Source organism: Gouania willdenowi, chromosome 9 (assembly GCF_900634775.1).
Source record: "Gouania willdenowi chromosome 9, fGouWil2.1, whole genome shotgun sequence".
Classification (NCBI taxonomy): Eukaryota; Metazoa; Chordata; class Actinopteri; order Blenniiformes; family Gobiesocidae; genus Gouania; species Gouania willdenowi.
In genome coordinates, this window is record NC_041052.1 from 3,177,234 (window position 1) to 3,194,686 (window position 17,453).

At 35.5% G+C, this 17,453-nt stretch overlaps 1 protein-coding gene across 1 annotated transcript; it reads right to left on the reverse strand.

The window, feature by feature from the left end:
• Nucleotides 1–9,874: 9,874 nt before the first annotated feature.
• Nucleotides 9,875–15,498, reverse strand: fbxo4 (F-box protein 4). Its single transcript, XM_028458683.1, has 7 exons — nt 15,248–15,498; nt 13,796–14,073; nt 13,506–13,726; nt 12,389–12,464; nt 12,117–12,295; nt 11,831–12,039; nt 9,875–11,446 (listed from the first exon to the last, which is right to left on the reverse strand). The coding sequence occupies exons 1-7, from the start codon at nt 15,392–15,394 to the stop codon at nt 11,354–11,356; spliced, it is 1,203 nt and encodes a 400-aa protein (XP_028314484.1). The 5' UTR covers nt 15,395–15,498; the 3' UTR covers nt 9,875–11,353.
• Nucleotides 15,499–17,453: the final 1,955 nt, after the last annotated feature.

Below are 17,453 nucleotides of genomic sequence, written 5' to 3' on the forward strand. Positions count from 1 at the left end.
TTGTGGGGGCGTCCAATGAATTCATACCATTTGTTCCTAAATCATGAACAGTTGTGTTTATTGAATGTGACACCAGAACAATGCATCAATGGGTATGAATTGTGCATGAATGAGGGGCCGTAGGTGCAAAATGACAGCCACGCTTCTGGAAGTATACCCCAGGGCAGCTGTGGCTACAATGTAGCTTACCACCACCGGTATGATTGTTGTGAATGAATAATGATTTTTGTGAAGCACTTTGAGTCTCCTTGAAAAAAGCGCTATATAAATCCAATTAATTAAAAAAATATTATATTATTATTATTATCAAACAAACACAGATATTTGTTAGTTTGTGAATCCACTACGATTTAAATTACCTTCCTTATTAAACTTGCTCAGAAAAACACCCAAGTTAATATTTAAATGGTATTTATTTGTAGTCAACTTGTGTGTTTTGGAGTAAATACTGTATGTGTATTTTTTGTATATTATCTTGTAATTTTGTATGTTTTTTCTGTAATTTTGTATATTATTTTCTGTAATTTTGTATATTTGTTTCTGTAATTTTGTATATTTTCTTCTGTAATTTTGTATTTTTTTATATTTTTTTCTGTAAATTTGTGTGGGTTTTTAAAACAAATCTTGTATGTTTTTTTCTGTAATTTTGTATGTTTTTCCTGTAACGTCTTATTACTTTGTTTTGTATTCCTTTCCTGTAATTTAGCATATTGTTTCAGTAATTTTGCGTTTTTTCTGTAATTTTTAACATTTTTTTTTGTTTTGTTTTTTTACATTCATTTTGTATATATATATATATATATATATATATATATATATATATATATATATATATCTTTTCCTATATTTTTCTGTCATTTTGTGTTTTTGGAGTAATTTTGTGTATTCTTTTTTCTGTAGTTTTTTATTATTTTGTTCTCCTGTAATTTTCTGTTTTTTTTCTGTCATTTTGTATGTTCTTTTCTGTCATTTATTTATTCCTTTCCTGTAATTTAGCATATTTTTTCCTGTAATAAGGCATTTTTAACGTTTTTTTTTTTTTTTTAAATATTCATTTTTTATTTTTCCCCCATCTTTATGTCACTTTGTGTTTTTGGAGTCATTTTGTATATTTTTTTCTTATGTATATTTTTCTGTCATTTTTAATGTTTTTGTCCTGCTTCTGATCTTATGTCAGCTAAATTAATAATTTTGTAATGACGAGCTTTTCTCCATCAATCGCGCTTCTTTGTTTTCATGTCATTTCTGCTGTGGTTGCTACTGTTGCTGTTCGTCTGACTGTGGCTTTCTCATGAAATCTCTCTTGAGGATTTACTTTCTAGTTTAAAGTCAATATCTGTATCCCACGAGGCCGACTGAGCCCTGAGATGAGATGTTGTTTTTTGATAATTGTTTGATTTTCCGCCTCTGAGCCGACCAACCAAATTGCTCCAGGCTACAGGAGCCACGGCCCTTTTTCCAATAATTGGTTTTGGGTCATAGTGTGTCTTTCTATAGCCGTGTAATTTGTTTGGCTTGTGGATTTTTATCTTCCACATAATGAAATAGCACCCTTGTGTCGATCACATGTAATGCATTTAGCGCACTTAAAGGGCGGCCATTTACATTTGTGTTGGCTCGGACACTTCAACATGTGTGTACGCATGCACACGCAGTAAAAAAAACAACATACTAAAGCAGTGGTTCTTTTCAGACCTCGGCCCCCAAAATAAAGGTTCCAGAGGCTGGGGACCCCCCACTGTACCTGAAGAACATTCATGTGGAGACAGGACCATCTATAAGGGGGAATAAAAGGTGGGAGATTTTTGGGGTCCATCCATAAAGTCAGCAAAATGATGGTCCATTGTTCTATGAATCTGTGATTACCATATTTATTTATTCATCTGAATAATATCCACTGTTATCCAGGAATGTTTATTATTATTATAGTCATCTTAAAGATGGAAATCCAGAAATAAAGTGGATTAAAACTGACCAAAAATGAAGGAAAAGGTGGTGAAATGGGATTTTAAAAACCACAGAAATTGGTTAAAAGTTGCAAATTAGAGTGGACAAAAAACGGACAGAAAAAGTGGTGAAAGAGCGACGCCGAAAAGCTAGTTCATGCTTTTGTTACCTCTAGACTGGATTATTGTAATTCTCTTTTAGCAGGCTGCCCGAGCAAGTCGCTTAAGACACTTCAGCTGGTTCAAAATGCTGCAGCACGTGTACTGACTAAAACTAGGAGAAGAGATCACATTACTCCTGTATTAGCCTCTCTGCATTGGCTTCCCATAAAATATAGAATAGAATTCAAGATTCTTCTTCTCACTTATAAAGCCCTAAATGGACAGGCACCAGTCTATCTCAAGGAGCTTGTAGTGCCATACAATCCCCCCAGAACACTACGCTCTCAAAATGCTGGACTACTCGTTGTTCCATTTGTCTCTAAAAGTAGTATAGGAGGAAGAGCTTTCAGTTATCAGGCCCCACTTCTCTGGAACCATCTACCAACCACGGTTCGGGGGGCAGACACCCTCTCTACCTTTAAGGTTAGGCTCAAAACATTCCTCTTTGGTAAAGCTTTTAGTTAGGAACCAGCTCATAGCTCATAGTTAAGATGCAATAGGCATAGACTGCCGGTGGGGGGGTCTGGCATGCTCGGTTGGAGAGAGGTTGGAGAGGGTATTAAGAGAGAGGTCATTTAGGTTAGAGAGGGACCGGAGAGGGTCCCATTCCTCTCTCAAACACTCCCTCTATGTCTGCTTCTTCCCTTGTGTGTTTGCTCCTGTACTCCTTCTGGCTTTTGTCTTGCAGATCTGTGGGATCCTCAGTGTGGAGTTACAGAGACTCAACAACTCTGTCTCCATCCTCTCCTCTGCACACACCAAACACAGCATAACGTGGATGGCTGTTCATCATAGGAATGGGATCCACACAAGGTTCCTGCTGCTTAACAGAAGGTTTTCCTTGCCGCCATGATGAATTCATGTTGGGTGTGGGATACATATGTATGTGTATATACGTATATATGCATATGTGTGTATCCATAAAATGAAGAGTCCGTCCTTAAGACTGCTCTACTGTAAAGTGTCTTGAGATACCATTGGTTATGATTTGGCGCTATACAAATAAAGATTGATTGATTGATTGATTGAAAAAGGTTTAAAGTGTCAATATTGGAACAATTAGTTTAAACTGGCAAAAAAAAAAAACCCAAATCAAATCAATTCTTGGATGTAGTTAAATTAGCAAAAAAAAAAAAAGCATGAAATATGGTGAAAAGAGGTTAAAAGTGACAATAATGGGTCAACATATGTGACATTAGGTGGAAAAGTGGTGGAAAGGGTTTCTAACTGCAAATTAGAGTGTCCAAAAACAGACAGAAATAGTGATAAAAAGGGTTCAAAGTGTAAAATATTGGCTTAAAAGTGGCAGGAAAAAGTTTAAACTGGCAAATAATGGGCGTGACCAATCCTAAATGTTGTTAAATTGGAAAAAATAAGCATGGGATATGATGAAAAGAGATTAAAAATGAAGAATAATGGGCCACTTTTTTTAATATATATTTCTGATTAAAACAAGGATGGATATTATTCAGTGTAGTTTAGGACAATTAGTTTAAACTGACAAATAATGGGCATGAATCAGAATCAGAATCATTTTATTGTCATTGTTTCTCTCTCAGAAATACAACAAAATAAAATAAAAAAAATAGCAGCTCTCGTAAAAAGGAACAGTGCAAACAGCAGAAAGAGAAAAAAGGCAGCGCAAAGGTAATTAGTGCAAAAACATTGAATCAAAGTCTGTAAAACTGCAAAATAAAAGAAAATATGGCAAGAAAAAGTGATGAAAATAAGTTAAAATAAGGCAAGTTTGGTGTCGTTAAAGAACAAAGATTAAAATTTCAAAATAATGGGCTCAAATTGTTAAAAAAATCTTCCTAGTTTGTTGAAGGAATCTGGTGACGCCGTCCCAGTGTCTGGTGACCCCAAGGTTGGGAACCCCTGTACCAATGGATGTCCTTATTGATAAAACTGATTCTCTATGGATTTCTGAGGCTAATATCCAAAGCGTGGGGCTGGCCTTATACATGCCAGCAGGAGGTGGAGGTGCATTCATGGACCAGAGGAAATTGATGTGAATTGGTGAGAAAACACTGGGACGAGTGAGTATCAGCGTGAGAGCCTCACCATGTGCAAAACAACACAATTAAGAGGAAGGCTCATCCTAATCAGTGCACGGCTCGTTGCATCATGAATGCATCATGCAAATCATGTTTTTTTTTTACCCTAAACCTACTTTAATCTGGGATTTCATTACGGAATACCAATAAGGGACTTAACGCTAATAAATGGAGGAGGAAGTAGAAAGACAGCAGAAAACAGGCACTTGGTTGTTTTTTTTTTTTATTTAAAAAAGGAGTTTAGACCGTATGATCAGGGAATTTGTTCAATTATTACTATAATTTTTAAAGTCATCTCATTATAATATAGTGGCAAAAGCAACAGGATTCTCATCCATCCATTCATGAAAAAAACACACACTAAACATGGATTACATTAAAGAGATTAGATATGAATAAAGTCAGGAAATGTCTGTCAAACATTTCAGAGATCATTTTCAACAAACCACTGGTGAGTCATTAGTTAGTTAATCGTGAGTTATTGATTCATTAATGGTGAGGTATTGGTCAGATTAAGATATTGTGAGTTATTGGTTAGTTAATTATAAGTCACTTGGTAAATCATTGGTAAATCATTGGGAGCTAAAGGTGAGTAACTGGTGAGTTAGTAGTGAATTACAATAGATATATTGATGAGTTATTGATGAGTTAGTGGTCAGTTAATAGTGAGTTGTTATACAATTGTGTTGTGTCTCAATGACATTTCTTTTCCCACAAACACTGAACAATCATTAGTAACAAACGTGTTTACTGCACTGCTGTGCCTGAACTATTTTCTTTCATTTAGAATTTATTAAATGCTCAATAATCTAACTGTTCCCTTTAGTTCAGGCTCATAAACTATAAACTAAATATGAGTCATTTATCTTCTTTACAGATGATGCATCTTCACCAGCTCAAATCACTGATCTGATCCTTGACTCTGATTTTAAAACCGTTGTGTTCACAAAACAAACAAAAAGAATGACTAACCCTGTTGTTCCTATAAACACATTAACAGCACATTGTTGCAAACCACACAAATCTGTAAACTTGTTCTGGTAAATTGTGTTTTTTTCTCCCTCCTGGTGATTATAGAACACAAACGAAGCAGATGGAAGTCAGTCATTAAACCCCACAAAACAAAACCTCCATGATTGAACTTTGGCTTCTTTATAGGGATGTGTTCAGTCCAAAAAATGCTGCCGGTAACGTAGACAGATTCTATGTTTGTGTACGTGTACGTGTACATGAGTAGTTTGAGGCCCTTAATGGCTACATCAGGATTAAAGAATAATAACAAAGGTTTACGAGGCTTGATCTTCTGCATTCCTGTCCTGAACACACACTCCCATGGTGTGGGTTCAACCTCAGGGAAACAAACTATTAAAAATAACAGTTTGAGCATAAAACTCTACTAGTACTCCATCTTGGTTTGTGTGTGAGTAGACTTTACTAGTGAAGCAAAAACGTAAAAGAGTCAGTAAACCATATGTGCTTATAAAGGGGGCGGGAAGAAGTTAATTCAGGCTGGCCATTGCTTTTTAAAAATATTCTAACCAATCAGGGGGCTGGATTTAGTTCTAATCCATCCTACTTTATTTACTTTAGATCTACTCGTACCACTAGTGAATTTTGAGTTTACCAGTACACTCAAAAACTAGTAAAGGTTTTAGGTGCACTAGTGCATGAGTGAGTAGACCTACTCGTAAAACTACTAGGAAAGCATAATCATCTAGAGTTAGCAGACATTTTTGTTTCACTAGTAATACAAGGGAAGCTTTGAGTTTTTACTAGGAACATATTTTAAATCTACTAGTACTACTGTGTTACTAGTAGTACTACTGTGTTACTAGTAGTACGAGATTAGATTTTTAGGCTGGGCTACAGAACTCAAAACGCCCTGACTTTGTTCTTCTTGTTGTAGTTGTTGTGTACACTAGTTAAAATCACTACTCCTTTGTTATTCGTGAACAGATCGGGCTGATATTTGGTAGCTATAATCTATGGATGTGTACGCATTGACGCTCTGAGCCCGATTTTTGATTTTGAGTCAATTTCTCATTTATTTGTGAGTCAAATATTGGTGGTATCGAATCATTGACACATAACAATATATAAATAGGGCCCATTACCCCGTATGTGTCACGGGGGCGCCAGGGGGCCCCATTTTTCAAATGACTACTCCCTCGGGAGTTGTTTCAGGCATGTCCTATTGGGAAGAGGCCTCGTGGAAGGGCCAGGACACGCTGGAGGGACTACGTCTCTGAGATGGCCTGGTGTCGCCTCGGGGTTCCCCCAGAACGGCTGGAGGAGGTGTGAGTGAATCAGGAGGTCTGGGCATCTCTGCTGAGACTGCTGCCTCTGTGACCTGGCCCCGGATAAAAGAAAATGTATATTGTTTCAAAAGTAATTCAACGTAAATTACGATTATACCTCACCACAATTCGATTAGGGGCCCACCCACCTTTTTTTGGCAATTTCCAATAAAGTCATTTTCTCATTTATTTGTGAATCAAATATTGTGACAGTTGGTGGTACCGAATCATTGACACGCACCAATATGTGAATGGGGCCCACGGGGCCGCCAGTTTTCAAATGACGACTCCTCCGTTAATGCTCGTTGAATCGGGTTGTAATTTGACATGAATATTCTATGAGCGGATGTCTAGAGCCTCTGAGACCATTTTTTTACTCAGTGGATCCGAGTCTTTTGACTGAATTCTCAGGAACGTGGTACGTGCTATTCAGCGCGGAGACGTTCCGCGGGCCCAGCCGTAGTTCATCCAAACTCGTCTTGTTTACTACTAAAAAAGGTTTTAGTCTACAAGTAGTACTAGTAAAGCCATAAGATTCAGGTTCTAGTAGACCTAATGCAAATTAAGTACCGTAATAGGGATTATAACTCAATCAAGCTCCCTGATTGGTTAGAATATCTTTGAAATATTTTTCACCCCTTTATTAGAATTTGATGCTTATTAGTGACACATTTTGCTTCACTAGCAAAGTCTTACACACTAGTAAACCAAAAGTGAGTGCATGTGTGCTGAAAATGCGAGTACTAGAGTAGAGCTGGGCAATATATTGAGATTCAAGATATATTGAGTTTTCTATTTCGGCAAAATAGAAAATCACATAATCACCTATAATGATGTGTTTTTATTTTATATCCTAATTTGTAATAAAGTTAGTTGGATTTCTGAGTGCATTCCAACCCAGACCTTCATCTAAACAAGCCACACTACAGAGCTCACTCACACGTGCTGTCCCTTAAAGGAGAAGAAGCCAAAAGTGACACATATTGTGCAGCTGTTTGTTAATAAATGTGCCTATGTGGAATTTTTCATTAGCAAATTTAACCCAGAATTTCCTTTCTGGTCAGACTTTGAGTTAATAATATTTATATTTATATCGTATATTGAGATATTAGTTTTGGTTTATATCGCCCAGCCCTAGATCTTTGCTGTGGTTGATTTCACTGATATTAAATTTATGCTCAAATGATTTTTCAGACACATAAACAGAAAATGCAGGCAAACAAGAGTAAAGTCAGTGTTTACTGGGTGCACAGATGGAGGACTGAGGCTATAACAGAATTCTCCTGTCAGTGTCACAAACTGTGGATAACTCTCACGTCAGTCTAAATATAATATTCACAAAGAAGAAGAAAAACAGAGCTAATCTATCCTTCACTATTCACCCTAATGCACCTAAATTGCACCAATCATGTTTTTTATTCTGAAACCATGAGGCTGAGACTGAGGAGAGCATTTAAAGTCAGACGTGCTGCTGGGAGGGAATGCATGGGGGAGTTTTTTTTTTTTGTTGCTTTTTACCAACCATCAATGGTGACCTGGGTGAGCAGAACAAAGGCAGCGTTGCACGGCACATTATCTTGTCAGAAGAAGTCATAGGCTCTAAAAAATAAAATAAAACCATCCTATTGTTGCTGTTAGATAATCACCGGGGAACCAGAGAGTGAATCATCTGGTCATTTACAGCAGGACAAACACAGATTTAGTGCAGAACGCAACCAGAATGTGGTTTTACTGAACCAATCCATGCAGTTAAACAAAAACAGTGTTTGTTTTTATTAAATACAATTTTAAAAATACCAGAAAAGGAAAGTTTGAGCTCAATTTATTTTAAGGATTGGGTAATAAATAGATTAATCAACAAACAAACAACACTATTTGTTTTTTTATTTAAATACTGAAAAGACTTACAGCTTTAGTTTTTAATTTAAGTGTATGATAACTTGTTTTGTGATTCATTAATTGGTTTTATGAGGAAAGAAATGTGGGCTTCTCTAATCAAGTGATTCCCAACCAGTGGTACAAGTACCCCTGGGGTACAGTAAAGGGGTACGGGGGTCCTCTGAAACATCTATCAATCGACTTAAAAATTAACAGGAAAAGGCTATTCTTTTTTTTTTTTTTTTTTTGACAAATTTACCACAAACTAATAATAATATTGTGCATTAAAATACTGTTATTTCTTGTAATTTACTGAAACAGGAAACATTTATGCTGTAGAGGCCAATTAATCACACTTCTGACATTAGGAGACAATAATTAGTTGGCTATATTTTGCAAATAAGTCAGTATTTTAATCACATTAAGGTTGAATTGTTTTTTTTTAATTTTTGTATGTGAGTTTGTGGCCTCATAGGAAACTAATGTTGGAAACACAAGAATGAGTACAGCAGAGTGCACTGACACACAAATCAAACAGCAGATGAAATGTGGGGTACTTATGATATAAAAAGGGGGTACGCCTGATTTGAAAAAATGGCAAAGATTTGCGTATTTTTACCCTTTTTTCTGCAACTACACCAAACTTGCCATATTTTAACCTATTTTCATCACTTTTTTTTCCATATTTTTGCTCCTTTAAATCAATTTTTGCTACATTACTCCCATTTCTGCAATTTTTTTTTCCACTTTTAAGTCATATTCAACACTTATGAACCCTTTCCACCACTTTTCCACCTAATGTCGCATATATTGACCAATTATTGTTACTTTTAATCTCTTTTCACCATATTTCATGCTTATTTTTTGCCAATTTAACCACATTCCCCATTTGTCATGCTCATTATTTGCCAGTTACAACCAATTGTTCCGACCTTTTAAATTACCTCACCCCAAACCCCAATTTCTGCCACTTTTAAGCCAATATTGGGACTTAGTTTGAACCCTTTTTACCCACTCTAATTTGCAACTTTTGACCAACTTCTGTGGTTTTTAAAATCTAATTTAACCAAATTGCTTCCACTTTCAATACATTTTTGGCATTTATATACCCTTTCTGCCACATTTCCCACATTATTGTCACATTACCTCCTTTCACCATATTTCATTTTTTTTTTTTTTTGCTAATTTAACCACATTCACAATTCGTTATGCCTGTTATTTACTAGTTTAAACTAACTGTTCCAATGTTGACACTTTGAACTTTCATCACTTTTTCTGTCCATTTTTGGCCACTCTAATTTGTAACGTTTGACCAATTGCTGTGGTTTTTAAAATCCCATTTCACCACCTTTTCCCACCATTTTTGGTCACTTTTAACCCATTTTATTTGTGATTTACATCTTTAAGATGACCATTGATTTTGTCTACAGCAAAAAACCCAGTTGGATGTTTGCACCCTCTGCTGTCCAAAATATAAAATTGTGTCAGAGGAGAGAGAGAGAGAGAGAGAGAGAGAGAGAGAGAGAAATCACCTTTTAAAAACCAAAACAAAAAATAACTACATTATATAGAATTTATTAGTGTGAAGAATTCTTCCAAATTCCCCGTAGCATCAGAAAACTGCAAATAAAAAAAGTTTCCTTTATAGTAATCCAAATATTTGTTATAACTGATTAACAGTAAGAACTTTTACACAAATATGAAGATTAATTACCATCACAACTGAGCAGTGATTAGTGACAGAATGTTGCTTTACACAAATAATGAACATTTCTCCTTCAGGAGTCGATGCAGTCAGAGGACATTTTTGTAAGTATACGCACTAATGCTCAAGCTGAATTTGAAATTATTAAACATTATTAATGAATATTATCTTGTTGTTAGCAAGAGAAGCTCTATCCACGCAACAATATTCCTATTTAATCAGCCTATAGTCAAATCTGGCTTAGGTGATCATTTTTCTTCAGTTATGCTGCTTTAGGTTTAGACTGAATGGAAGCACTTTCAGTTTGGTAAAACAGATTCTTTACTCCTAATGAGTTTTAAAGACAATAATTAAGACAATGTTGACATCCCACATTAAGAAGCAACACTTTATGATATCTGCATTGATTATTATAAATCGACAAGACGAATGATATTTCACTCTTGTTCTGTTCTCGACTCAAAAACTATTAAGCACGGTTAGGGCAGATAATCATATGACGAGTGCATTTGATTCTCTAGAATTAAAATTCAGCATTTACAATCATAAAACGGCTATCTTATATGATTTACAAGTAAGAAAAAATGAAAATATATATACATGCATGTACGATCTATGTTAAAAATCATTTGACCAGCTTTAAAGATCTATTGTGTATGTAATGAAGTAAAGGTTAATATTAGTTTGTTTTTTTTACAATGACAATGCTTTGTGGAGCACCTACTGTATGTGTCCAACTTAAGACCCTTTAGAGCGCTTAAAGCACCTTGAGCTGGACACAACATGGGTGCGACTTTATTTATTTAAAACACCAGCCAATTCAGTTGTTGATATTTCAATAAAATTCCACAATATTTCTCCATGCTTATAAATATATCACATGATGTCGGTCATTTTAAATTTTGTGGAAAGAACTCCAATTTTTACCAAAATCCAGCAGTTTTCACCAAATTAAATGACAATTTGTCAAAAAAAAGTGAAAAATCTACAGACTGATAGATCTAACTTGTTGTTTGAATATTAACGATGTCTCATATACTTTATATTTCAAGTATACATTAATGTTTAAATTACTTGTTGTTTTGCCTAAAATCTGTGGCCCCTTTAGATTTAAAGTGGTCTATGTTTGGCCCCTGAACTAAAATGAGTTCAAATAATAATAAAAATAATAAATTCCAGCAGTTGTCCCAATGGCTCTGACGTAGTGAGTGCAACACCTGTTAACTTCAGGATGGAGCTTCAGAATCCATCAGTTTCCCTTCGATGATGTCTCAGTGTACAGTAGTGTGTTGGTTTTAATCTCATGAATTAACTTCCATGGAGTTTGACTCCAGAACATTTGAGCAACCAGGAGATGCCGTCTAGGAGACCTGACAAAGACTCTGCCACCGTGTCCTGGACCTGGAGATGAAAAACAAACTCAGTCATCGTGTAAATACTGAACCGTTCTCATTTCAAGAGTTCCTGGTATCCCCACAACACAAGACAGGAGACCACGGAGCTCATCTGAAGGACAGAAAAAGCAACAAGTTTGGTGTTCAATATTTGTATTGATCATAAAAATGTTCTTACTGTTTATGATGTGCTAACTTTATAGCACTACATATGGACCTGATGTTTTATTTCATTTGTATTTTCTATTATTTGGAGATTAACAAAAGTACACATCAATATTTCCCCCTGATGGTTTAAACCGGGGGCCACATGGTAATATGAATCCCAACATACATATATATATATATGTGTGTGTGTGTGTGTTGAGTATATGGATACAGCCCTACTTACCATCCAGCAGTGTGAGATCTGAGGCAGGTTGAGTCTCTTTGCTACATAAACACATGGAGTTCTGGCCCTAGCTCTGTCTGATCCATCTCTCTGGTCCATTACTGGTTCTTCTCTAGAAACACAAGCCAGGACCAACAATGGTTTGGATGAAGACCCTCTTCTACAGTTCAGCATGGCCCTAATTTGAGCCACCTCAGTCTTCTCTTCACCTGAGGAAAAAACAAAGCAAATATTCTGGGTTTTGAGTTCTTTTTTTCTTATTTAGGTTCAATGAGCGTCCGCTAACCTTTCCCTGGCTCCGCGTTGGCCACGTAGATGAACCCGTCCACCACCTCACACACTTCCTGGACCTGAGGAGCAGGAGTGAACACAGGGAAGCCTGAGGCGTCATTTCCAACACAATTAAAGAGTTTATTATTGATTCCTTCCTGTTGTTGTTGCTCTCGGGCTCGTTCCCGCTCTGCCCTGTTAGATACATAAATGATAACCCAGATGATTTAAACTGGTTTTAAAGTTGACATTCACGCCACATTTTTATGACTGAGTGTACATGCTCACCTGTTGGTTGTATACAGGGTGAGAATATTAAACCTGTGTTGGTTGTTGAACATGTAACTGATCCCTGAGCCAATACCTGCAATAGAACCAAGAAAATATCAACTCAGCATTATATCAACAATAAAAGGGTTTAGTCTGATTTTTGTTCTAATTTTCTGCATTTTCCCTCTCATTACTTGTGTTTATTTTGTGTGTTTTTAGTCATTTCAGGCATTTTTTTGGTCGTTTTGTGTGTTTTTGGACTCATTTTGTGTATTTCTGTTATTGCTCTGTATTTTGTTGTTGTTGTTTTTTACGCTATGAGTCATTTTGTAGCAGTGTTAATTTTGTTTGGAGGAATCTAATCAAAATTGAAGCTTTTTTAAAAAAAATTTAAAAAAATCCATAACCTCTAATGCTTTATATTTACGTCGACTATATCTGTAACAGATGTAATCGACTAAAGTCTTAATTTACTGTCGTTGACTAAAATGACTAAATCAGTCCAGATGACTAAATCTTGACTAAAACCAAGTTGCATTTTAGTCAAAGGACTATGACCAAAAATTGTCAACATTAATGCTGATTTGTGCTCATTTTTTGTGTTTTTGAGTAAATTTGTGTGTTTTTCTTGTCCTTTTGTGCATTTTTTGTAATTTTGTATTCTTTTTAACACATTTTGTGCATCTTTGTTGTTTTTTGTTTGGACTCATTGAGTATTTCTGTTGCCATGCCTTGTATTTTTCTTGTTTTTTGTATGCTAAGAGTCATTTTGTGCATATTTGTAGCAGTTTTAATTTTGTTGACAACTCGTTTCTTTTTCAGGAAGTATCCAATCAAAATTAAAGCTTTAAAAAAAAAAAATGCATAAACAATTGTGCTATATATTTCAGTCACCTTAATCTGTAATAGATAGTTGACTTGAATAAAGAATTTACTTTATTTGACCAAAATATGTCAAAATAAACACTGATGTGTGGTCATTTTTTGTGTTTTTAGAGTAAATGTGTGTCTGTGCAATTTTTTTGTAAGTTTGTCTTCTTTTTTAAGTTAATTAGTGCATCTTTGCTGTTTTTTGTGTGTTTACTTTGCAACAGGGCGTTAGACAGTGATATATTTCTAACGTAGTTTTTTTTACCATTAATCTGTCTGTGTGGAGTCCCTGACACAGGAAGCACATCTGGAGCAAACATCATCCTTTTGACTAAGGACACTTCCAGCTGTTCCATCCCGGGGCCAAACATGGCGTAACGAGGCTCTGATGACGGCACCAGGGAATGGAGGAAGGAGGTCATCACCTGGTAGACGGGTCGTGATGGGATCACATGGTTTCTGCAGGAGGGGCAGCCTCTCAGGTACCTGGAGTCACAAATAACATCGACACTGGTTTGTGTTTCTCAGAATGAGATCACAGTGAAAAACACCCACTCTGACATGAAGTCAATCTTCCTCTCCTCCTCTTCCTCTTCCTCTTCCTCATCCTCATCATGGAGGGGCTCGTCTTCACTGAGGAGAGGAGATTCTAGAAGCTCCAGGTTGGGCATAGATAAATGATCAATGGAGGGCCAGGAGGGCACGTCCCGTAACAGGAAGTACTTCCACAGTAATGGATCTCTGACCATCGCCCTCCAGTAACGACTGGTGGATCCCAGTCGACAGAGATCAGCAGGAGAAAGAAACGTCATGATGAAGAACTGAAGGTTCACCTGAAAACAAGATTTACTTTGTTTTTTTATTGATGAAATATAATCCTAAATACATCGAACGGCACATTTCCCAAAAAAATGTGTAAGCACATAAAATGTTTTGGATTTCTTTACAGGATTGAATTTTGGATCAGGATTCTGGTTTTTTTTTTTTTAATCTCTTTAGTTTTGTCTAATTCAGTTTGTTTATTTTTATGTTTCAACAACAATAACTCAAAATAACTAAATTTAAAATTATGGAAAATTTCTTTCTTTCATTCATTTATTTATTTATTTTTAACCAAAGCCACATTTTTCACATTTTCTAAATGAGTTAAAATGTATTTTTCTTCTGAACCTGATGTTTTTCCTGTGTGTGACCTCTGAATTATTTCGTTTTTAGTTTTTATTTTCTGTTTATTTATAAACATAAAATAAAATAAATTTAAAAAATCACCAAGGTAAGTCATAATTATGAGACAGAAAGTCATAATTATGAGATATAAACTGAGCATTTGCAGCAGCACTGACTATTACCATTCTTAATAATAATTCATTAAAAACACATATTTTAGCTGTTTATTAGAATTCAACACATGGTGCATAATTTAGAATAAAATAAATAGTGGAAGTACACAAATACTGTAAGTGTATTGTAAAATGATTCCGTCACTTTTTGGTATGTTTCTTTGCAAATTTACATTAGAAATAATTTTCTCATAATTCTAACTTTAATAAGCATAATGATTTTATTTTCTTATTGGTGGAAACAGGCTTCCATACAATACCTTTGGTACAATTTGTTCATTTTTTTTTTTTTTTTAATAATAATAATAATTATTTCAAATAAATTGCGCCCCTATTTAGCCAGTTTAGGTCATGTGATAGGCCAGTCATTGGTCAGTTTAGGTCGCGTGACTAAGACTAAACCAAACTCTAAAAATTGTTGCGATATTGGATTAAAACCTAAACCTAAGACACTACGTACTTGTATTTTGGTAGCCGTACTAATAGCACCACGGTTGTCCGTACGGCAACCGTATCAATAGACACTTTCTAAATAAAAACACCTGTGAGTGGCAAAAGTTACGCTCTCCGTAGTTTGAGAAACACGTTTGGAAAAAGCTTCCACTCAGATACGTACATTGTACAAAGTCATTAGAAAACGTTTTAGTAATGACATTAATTGTCTTACCGGTAAATTGTCCAAAAGTCCCATTATTTGTTGTTCTTTAACAGGTAAAGTTTCGTCTCTGGTGACAGTGTTGGTAAAGTATGCGTCTTTAAACCTCCTCAGGTTTCTGACAACTACAGCCTCCAGCTCCCGAATCCTCTCCGCCATAACTTAATAATTTAATAAAAATATTAGACTGAGCAACACTAAACTAAACTACTTTTACAGACGTGGATAAAAATGACAACAGCGCAATTCTACCTACACTTCCTGGTTGGTGACGCTCGTGGCGGGTGCATTGTGGGATTTGTAGTCTCAGATTTTTTTCGAGCTGAAAAATCGGATCTTTTTACCTCACAGCTTTCTAAATGCAGCCCCACAGTATTTATATATTCGACAACTGTGATTGTGATAACAATCAAAATACAAAAAAAAAAAAAACAACTAAACATTACAGTATTACCACTGCAATATCTTAAAGCATAATCTGTTAAAGTTACCACTTAATTATCAAATATTCAAACCTCTGTTTAATTTACAAAATCATTCGAGGTAAAAAAAAAAAAAAAAAAAAAGACGTTTTTCTTTGTTTTTAAACCACACATCTCCCTGTTTGTTCTTGACCCCTCGCGTGCACGAGCCCACACTCAAAGCGCGTCACCAGTGATAGAGTTAAAACTGAGTTTTTGGTCACATCTTTTAACATGCAGTATACAGTATAATGATAAAGTTTAGTGTTTACTTGTCGCTGAATGAGACATGAGACAACGACGTTTCTACACAATACAAGGGATGAGTTTAGGTCCACTTCTGGAGCACCAGCGCTTGTGCATGTGAGTGAGGGGCGTAGCTATAGAGGGAGCACAGAGGGGAGGGGGCGGGTAAATGCGCAGCACTTGGAGGATGCTACTTACAAAATCATGCTAGTTTTTGAAAATTACTTACCCTGCCTTTAATTATGCGAGGCGCTCAGAGCATAGACTGGGTGCAGAAACTGAAATTGTGTGTGCGCACGAGTGTTTGTGTGTGTGTGCGCGCACGAGTGTTTGTGTGTGTTCGCGCACGAGTGTTTGTGCGTGCATGAGTGTTTGTGTGTGTGCGCCCATCTGTGTTTCAATCTTGGGGTCAGGCAACTGATAACTAAAATGTCTAGTAATTGATAAAAAAAAAAAAAAAAGTAATAGTGAATTAAAATAGTATTTTTGAAATTTTTTGAATTATTATTGTTCAAATACAAATCACACACAATACATTTCAAATAACTGTATTTCAAACTTAAAGTTTCTCAAATACAAATCTAGTTAAAATAAAATGCAGTATAAAAATATCTAAGGTGGCGCATTTGTCACTAATCCTGGGTACTCCTTATTAACACACTTTAATAAACATCATCAAAAACTAATTTCAGGAAGAAAAAAATAATTCTCTGAGGTTGGGAACCTCTGGGTTATGGTGAAGTAAAAATAAAGCTTATATAATAATGCAAGAATACTAGTTTAGTTTCCGGGCGGGAAAAAAAAGGTGTGCAACACTTGGTTTGTAGACAGGGCCCAGAATGTGGTGCTGTACGGCCCTGCAGGGACTACAAACCTTCTGGTTAAAACTGGTAGGTTTTCTGTATTGATATTAATGTACACTGTCCCTGTAAAATAAACCAATAAAATAAATGAAAACTATAACTCAGAATAGCATTTCTTTTATTAGCCCAACAAAGAAAGGCAACATTATCTCAGCAACAAACAACAAAAAAGAGATTCCCATAAGGCAAGGTGGGCAACTGGTGGACCGAGGACCAAAGACGGCCCTCATTTTGATTTAATGCAGCCCTCCAAGTAAACACAAAAAGTACTTTATTTTTTAAACAAAAATCTATAAAATTACAGAATAGAAAAATGCACAAAATGGTTCCAAAAACTCAAAATGAGAGAATGATATACAAAATGATATATTTAGAAAATGAAAAAACATACAAAACACTGACAAATATATAAAAAAATTACACAAAACGATAACATACACAAATGACTTCAAAACTGAACAAATGACAACAAAATACAAAAAATGACACATAACTCACAAAATAACACAACCCCCCCCAATACTCAAAATGAATTCAAAAACAAAATATGAAATAAATGCACAAATCAACAATAACAGAAAAAACAGCAAAGAGACACTTGAACGCAGCATTAAATCACAACACAAACTAAGAACGTAAAAGCCCAAG